General features: G+C 41.5%; 1 protein-coding gene across 1 annotated transcript in view; it reads right to left on the bottom strand.

Moving 5' to 3' along the window:
* SYT14 (synaptotagmin 14) overlaps window positions 1-8,484 on the bottom strand; it is a 147,874-nt gene that overhangs the window by 131,728 nt on the left and 7,662 nt on the right. The window contains exon 2 of the mRNA XM_019549433.1: window positions 787-834. Coding sequence (XP_019404978.1) covers window positions 787-834 — 48 coding nt within the window. The remainder of the gene's footprint in view (window positions 1-786; window positions 835-8,484) is intronic.

Here is an 8,484-nt window from a genome sequence, read left to right as displayed (position 1 = left end):
CTCCCCCACACCCTTTCTTTCCCCTCTCCCCCAAACCCAACAGACTTACCAGCTGGAAGCAGCTGTCAGCTGCCTGTTTAGTCCAAATCTCCGAATCGATTCGGATGCTTCAAATCAATTTGGAGCTTTTACCTGTTCTCCTGATTTGGAGATTCAGACCCCAAATCAAACTCAATCTCCTCTGAATCAAATTAGCTACCAAAGTTTCGCACAGCCCTACTAGAAGCTCAATTCAACCTACAGTCAACACATTTCACCCTTGACAAGAAAGCCATATTCAGAAGTCATAAAATAGCTGTTTTTCATGCTCAGTTTTTGTTTTTACTGCAAATAAAACTTCCCCCATTGCGATTTTACATCATTTGTGACCTATATATTACTAGCTGAAATATTCTATTTTTAAAATTAGCCCTTTAAATGGTTGTTTTTAAAAGGAAGGAGAATATTCTATTGTACAGTTTCATATTATAATGCTAGGGTGAAAGTACTGAATAATGTACTTCAATACTGACATTTTGCAATTTACTATAACAATAAAAATGTTGTTCAAATTCAAAACAAAATTTTGAAACCCCAAAATTAAATTCTGCAAAAAACAAAGATTTTCCTAGACTAATTTTTAAATAATTTTCATGCATTTTTTATCCGCAAATTCACAAAAAAAATCAGTTTTGTTGAAATTGCTGTCTGATGAAACACTATTTTGATGAAAATTTACTAGCCTCCATTAAAGTAAAAATTAACTTTTAAGAATTTAAACAGTCATTGTAAAAAAAAACTACTTACCCTTTCTTATGCAGATTAGCTCATGTACGCCACAAGTTCGTTCTCCACCTATTAGAAAGTAATGTAAAATTATATGAAATTTAGTCTAACATTTAAAATCTCAACAAAATAATTAATTCACTTAATAAGATAATACACAAGATTCCCCCCCACCCAAAGGACATTTTATGCAAGAAGGAAAACTGATAAATCAATAAATATTCCTTGGGGTACCATTTCCTTTGGGGGAAAAATAGTTATCTATTCATGAGGGTCAATACACTGGATTACAAATGAAATTAGCCCCAGTCTTTCCCTATGGAATGTATACATTGAACTCGTACTACAATTTTTTCCTGACTATAATCCATAACCTTCAATTCTGCAAATTTGGAGAGCCACTCTGCCATAAAGTTTCAAGGAATCACAAAATTTTAAGAATACCATCTTGACATTCTGTTACAGTGCTAGTATCTGCATCACAACTGTAAAAAAGCTGGTGTAAATCAATATAGGGAAAAGGAGAGAGGAGGACAGGATTTATCAGGTTTTTCCATTTAAAAAAAAAAAAAAAAAACTTGCTTCAAAATATGTCCACATTGGCAAAACAGATATACGAAAGGTTGAAGGATTTTTTAAAAACACTAAAATATTAGGTTTTAACTTCAATCTCTGAATGAAAATTTTGGGTGCCTGAAGACGTGCCAGGAGGCTACTCTGACATGCTGCAATTACAGTGCAATGGCAAAGACTCGATTAATCGAGTGCAAATTACTGCACTTCAGCCAGTCTGTCTCTCACATATCAGCATCCCTGTGTTTCAAAATGGCAACAGGGGCACTTTAACTAAAACAAAGGAGTTTAAGAAAATCATTCAACCAGCTTTAAAAGTGCCCCCACTGCCATTTTGAAGCATGGAGACACTGCTGCACTTTAATCAGAGCTGCTCTAATTAAAGTCCCCCTCCTACACCCTAGAGCATGTATAAAAACTCTCAACTCTACTGCTGTTAAAACAGAAGTGATGAGAATATCATTTACAATTTACAAGGGAAGTTTTAAAAACTGACTAGAAGCCTAATAAAAAAGGAAAAAGGGGTTGAGTGGGTAATTATGAAATATAGGAGAGTTTAATTTGTTGGGATCTAGAAAAATCTTCAGAAGGTGAGCAATAGATCTGATAGCATGATTTATATTTTGATTATAAGAAGTTTATTTATTTCCTTTTAAACAATGCATCTTTTAGTGACAGCCATCAAGGTCAAGCTAAACTAATGCCCACTCAGCCAGCAGTTCCCAATCTTCTTCCATGGCAACCCACTTCTGCTCCAAACTCAGCTATTACAGCTGAATTTCCATTCACCTTGCAATCCCTAGTCTAACAAATGCTGCACTAAGCCGTTTTCCAGCAAAAGCAACAGACCTCACATATTCACGACTGTCTCTTCTGCCTCAAAAAAAGTATACACCATACATTAATCTTCTTCCAATTATGATACAACATTTTAAACACTCCCTCAGTAACTTTGGCAAATAGTGAGTGATAACATAATACACAGGTTAAGAGTATAGTGTGTCATGTCTAGTATATATGAGATTTGCATGAGATTGTAATTAAAGACACATTATAAGGACTATTACTTTGGAGTAGAGAGTAGATTTGTTTATGTCAAACAGACTAAAGAAAACCGGTAAACTGTACACACTGTCAAAAGTTATGTAGAAAATTAGAAACGATCCATCCTCAATTCAGGAGACAGTAAATTCATTGTCTGTTACTGAATTAAAATGTGTTACTGAATTAAAGCAAATCTATTGAATGGGGAAATAGACTATGGATGAATTGGATGATCCTGCAAGTGATATCGTTTTCAAGGTCATAATCAAAATATGGGAAGGTAATTTACGTTCCTATCCCAGGCCTTCCAATAGCTTTTCAGCATGACCTTTGTTTAGCCATAGTTACTTCTCACCCTTGATATAAGCAAAGGAAATTGATTGTTCTTACAGCATGAGGACATACAAATGGATTCTGAAAGAAAGTTACAATGGTCTTTATCATCAGCATGATCACCTTCAATAAAGTACAAACAAGAAATTTAAAAAGAGATTGAAATACTACTCCCTAGAAATACTCTACCAGACAGATTTAAACTCGCAAGTCGAGAAATAAAGAAAAGCTACAAACAGGAGTAAATGAATATATAATGACATAAATCAAGACAATTAGCTGAACATGGAAAAGTCACTTAATAATGATTACAAATCGGATGAGTTGATTTAAATTGCTGATATGAATCTTGATTTCAATAAACAGGAAACTCTTGATTTAAAGTGTTTTGATTTGTACATTAATTATTTGCATTTGTATATTTTTGTTATTTACTCAAAGAAAAGTTGATTCTCATGGGCTTGTAACATTACAACATCTAGATTTTCACCTAAATATAGGCTTTACAGTAAACTTGGTGCAACTTAAAATAAGGCTCCATTACTTTTTGCTAAATAGGAACAATTATACAAATATGCAAGTATATAAACTTCAAAAATAACCCACTGGTTGAAAATCTGACCCCTCATTATGTGAGGTATTGGATTAAGATGTTACAAAAGTTGCTACATTTTGAAACTTGTGCCTGCAAAGCTCCCAGCCTCTCACTGTTTTCAGAATGGGAGGTGGGAAAAGAGAGAGGAGGGAGTTCAGTCTGGTGTTCTTCAGCCCCCACCCCCACAGGGAAGGACGAGTATATTCCCCAAGGTGGAGGGGCTCCAATTCACTCACCCCACCTTCGAGTGCTGGCTGGGAAACCCCTAGAATAAGCTCCCTCTGCTCCCTTTCCCCCCTCCCATTCTGAAAACAGAGCAGGCTTACAGGAAGAAGGGGCCACTGCAAGGGGAAAACCTATGCAAGCTGGCAGCCAGCAGCTAGATTCCCCCTGAAACCAACAGTCAACCCCTGTTTGGTCTGGGGTAACGTCGTAACTCAGAACGCTTTCACAAAATGTTCCGAGTTACACCTGGAAGCTGCACTTCCATCTGCACCCATGGTTTCTGTAAGTGGCATAGTTTAGGTTGGTAGTGAATAGGACACACACACGCCCTCATGGGGTGGGGGGAACAAATCTTAGACCGGGTTCTACCATTTTTAAATCAATCTATATATGTGCCAAACTTCGGTTCTGTTACAGGCATAGACCAGTTTCTAAATACTTTTACTGGTACAAGTGAAATGTCTGCACCTGGCCTTAGTTAAAAACTGTTCCTATGTTTACATCCAGTTACCATAAGTATTATGAAATCTGCATAAAGCCCAAGAAGAACTTAAAGTATTTTTTTTCTACAATAAAAAACTTCAGAGAGCCCACAAATATTATTAAAGGAATTAAATCTACAGAAATTACACTCTGATATCACTACTGCCACAACCTCCATATAATTTTGGCTGAAGAACAAAGAAATGGAACTACACAAAAATAAAATCAAAATCAGATTAAGAGAAGCTATGAAATCCTTCCATTTTTTTTTAGTCAGAATGACTGATCCCAAAGGTCAGAAGCCGAGTCAAGGTCAGGGATCGGCAGCCCCCAGCACGTGCTAGAGCATGGTGCATGAGGCCATTTTCCTCAGCATGCCACAGGCAACCTGGGCTCTGGGCAGCTTCTGTCAGCCCAGAGCCTGGGCTGGCTATAGCTAAGAGGTTGCAAACCCCTTCATGGGGCTCCACAGCCCCAGCACCAGTTCTATGGCTGTGGTAGCTGTGCACATACCTCTGGGCACATTGCCAGGACGGGGCCTGGGGCAGTGCAACCTGGCTCCTCTCCTACCATCCACTCAGAGGCATGTGTGCAGCTGCCACCACCATGGAGCCAGTGTCAGGTCTGCAAAGCCCAGCACAGCTGCTTGCAGCCTTCCAGCTGCCCGCTACAGCTGCCCAAAGCCTGGACCAGCTGTGGAAAGCAACCAGGAGTCTACAAAACAGCTGCACTGCACTTCAGAGCCCCTTGTTTTTAGAAGGCAGAATGTAGAAAAAGGAGACAGTCCAGGTGAAGCAGCAGTAAGTCCTTGGTGTAACAAGACAGCAACAAGGCTAGACCCCAGACCCTTAGAAGGACAGTCACAAGTCTGTTAATTCTTTTGTGTAAATAGTTCCCCATACAAATTCCTGTAAATAATAAAGTGCTGTTTCTGCACCACAAGCCTCACTGAGCCAGCTCAGCTGATGTTTAAGGTATAAGATACAGTGCTCATCCAAGACCTACTGCAAATTTCTTAGTAGCTGTGAGAAGGTTTGCCCCATCTGCTTCCTGGTCCAGAAAGAAGTGGCAGTAGTATTGGTAGCTGTACAACATCATGTTAGAGTACAACCTCTCTCTGCTTCTACTCCAGCAAAGAAAATTCAGCTTCCCTCCTTAAGACACACCCCAATTTTGGAGGAACTATTTTGGTAGGAAAGGGGCTTGATATGCAAGCGAAATTGAAACAGTTTCACTACACTTACACCTGCAGGATTCTGTAGCAATATAACCAGTTGAACTGTAAAAACTTATATTTGTATCCTTTCATAATGCCGCACTGATTACATCCGCTTACACCGAGGCAGGCAAAATACAGCCCTCGGGCCGAATCTGGCCCACCTGGCAATCTGATCCAGCCAACACTCACCCACCAATTAACTGGACCCCACCCAACCTGCACAACTCACTCCCACCTTGTGCGCAGAAGGACCCAGCCCAGCCAGCATGCATCTTTCAGGTATTGCTGCTGCTTCTACTGCTGCAGCCGCAGGGGGAGCTGCTTGGTTTCCCCAGCCACTAGTAGCTCCTCTGCATTTCCTTGCTCCAGCACTCACCCTGGGCAGCAGGCAGGGAAGCAGCCAGGATGCAGGGGAGCTGCAGCAGGGGCAGCAGGGGGGAGCTGCAGCTAGGTTGGGGCAGGGAGCATGGGGCTGGATCCAGTAGGAGCAGAGCCCATGCTCAGGGGAGCAGCATGGAGCTCTGGTAAGCAGGGTGCAGGTGAGGGAGGGTAGGGGGTATGGGGACCCCCCCACACCACTCCCCTCCATTGTGCGTAACCCCTGCCATCTGCAGCAATAGCAGGCCCTCACGGCACTCATGGCCCACACAGGCACTGCTGTGTAGCAGCACACAGCTCCAGGCAGAGCTGCACATAATGGTAAGAAGCCCAGGAAGGCCAGCCTGCCTCTGTCACGATGGGCTTCCTGCAGCACACGTGCAGCTTCCAGCACTTGCCTACCACGGAGGAGAAGCCCCACTCAGTGAAGCCAGCTCCCCAACCCCTGCTGCCATGACTCAACCAGAAGTGGCATGGAGCCCCCCTCCCTGCTTCCTTGTCATCAGGGAGCAGAGAAGGCAGCTAGCTCCATTGTGTGGGGCTTCCCCCCAGTGCTGCAGGTGCACTGCAGGGAACCCCGTGCGATAGAGGCCAGATGACTTTGCCACCACATACAGCTCTGGCTGGAGCTGCACACTGCCAGGCAGCAATGCTGCGCAGGCCATGACAGCCCCAAGAGCCTGCCACTGGCTGCTGTTGCTGCTGCCACCAGCAGGGACTGTAGCACATAGGAGTGCCCGCACCCCACAACCACCCCACATATACACACACCTGCATGTGCCACCACACACACACAGCCACACCCTCTCACAACCCCCGCCACACACAAACCCACTACCAACTACACCTCACATACTCCCCCATGCACAATATACAAGACTAAGACACCATTTTTGAACTATTATGCAAATCACTTCTATATACACACAACACAAACACAAATCATGACAATAATATTTTTGCAATAAAATTAAAATACGTTATTGTATATGTTTGACTTCTAGTTTATGATTTTTTTTTCTGGTTCAAAGATGGCACCCCCTCCCCCCCCAAGGAACACTTTTGGGGGCAAGTGAGAGACTTCTGGTGGCAAAGGTCAGGGGCTAGGGGCAGGACTTCTGGTCCCAAGATGGTGACCAGGAGGCAGAGCACCTTGTGGCCCTTGACAGCTCAGCAAAACTCATTAAGCAAGCCCTCCAGCCAAAATAATTACCCACTCCTGGTCTATACTCACCTACTGGGTTAGTCTATACCCTCAACAGATGAGCTGTTGAAAAAAATAAGTCAGGAAACATCACTGTGAAGTTTTTACATGCAACCTTAGTTATGTTTGCATGCGCTACATTCTGCACCTCCTGCATTCACAGTGTGTTGGATGAGAAGACCTTTGAGATCTCTGCTAACCAACTTATGATTCTACAGGATATTATCTAGTGGATCTTTCATGATTTAGACTTAATATATAAATGCATTATCCTCTTTCTGATGGATGTATTTTAATAAGACAGGACCTAATCCTAAAAAACTTATAGCCATGTAAGAACCTTACTTATACATTGAGCATCCACATACAATGACTACAAAACACTAGACTGTGCACAATATACTATTATATGAAAACTACAGTAAGCCAGACTCACACACATTTAGTGTGCATGTATTCCAAGACATACAGTAGTGGAAGCCTAGCATGGATCAAAGTTTGTTTCTACATTCATCCCATGAACTATTCTTAAAGGCAACAATAATATCATTAAATTTTATAGGTGCAGAAAACCACATCCTGGAACTTAAAGGCATGCAGCAGTAAAGTGCAACAAAATACCATGCTCTCCTGAAAACTTCACGTACTATATAACACAACAGACCTTCCTAGAATTTAAGAAGAGAATTCCTTTAGAGCCCTCTTTATTAAGTTAGCAAGAAATCCCATGCAAAATGCACTGAGCGTGCACAAGATTATGTTTTTCAGGGGTAACAAACCAGTCAAACAAGCAGAAAATTTCATGACAACTTTTAAAAGGCATGTCTTCTTAATGTGGGTGATACACTTTTCAAGTTTCCACTTATTTTTCCAGGGAGTTTGGCTATAAAACCACTAAAAAAATAGAAAGAAAAACTTTAAAATAATGTATTTTATAAATTGGAACATAATTGTTTCACTCTCCTTTTGCTCAAAAATAGTTGAACTCTTTCGGCTCAAAGATATTTTAGGAAGAAAAAAACCTGGACAATTTCAGCCTTCAAAAGTGCAAGATTCATTGCATCAGAAGCCACACACAAGCTGGTTGGAACATAAATACCTAGCAGCAGCAGTCTTTTCCTTTCATATGAATACTATTTTTTAAAAGGATTACTGTTTATTAGCTTCTCAGCTTTAAGGAATCACGCTTCTCCTCTTTCACAAGCTTTCATCACAAATGTTGCTATTATTTGATCATATACAAGTAGTAACAAACACTAAAATAATCTCTTGTTTGGTAAAGGGTTTTTTTGTTTTTTTTTTTTACTTCAGCTGAAGTCTACAAGACAGTGGTGACCAACAACAACGAAGTAGCTGAGCAACGCCAAATTTCATTTGTTTTTTTAAATGTCTCAGAATCAATGAGTCGGAAGGGACCTAGACAGATCATCTAGTCCGACCCCCTGCCATGGGCAGGAAGGAACACTGGGGGTGACAGGGGTCATAAGACCCCAGCCAGGTGCTTATCCAATCTCCGCTTGAAGATCTCCAGGGAAGGTGAGAGCACCACCTCCCTGGGAAGCCTATTCCAGGCTCTGGCCACCCTTACCATGAAGTAGTTCTTCCTAATATCTAACCTAAACCTATCCTCCCTCAGCTTGTGGCCATTGTTCCTGGTGACTCCAA

Source organism: Crocodylus porosus, unplaced genomic scaffold (assembly GCF_001723895.1).
Source record: "Crocodylus porosus isolate Cpor-Errol unplaced genomic scaffold, CroPor_comp1, whole genome shotgun sequence".
In the NCBI taxonomy this organism is placed as follows: Eukaryota; Metazoa; Chordata; order Crocodylia; family Crocodylidae; genus Crocodylus; species Crocodylus porosus.
Note: the sequence above shows the minus strand (reverse complement) of the source record. Positions and strands in the feature narration are given on the sequence as shown.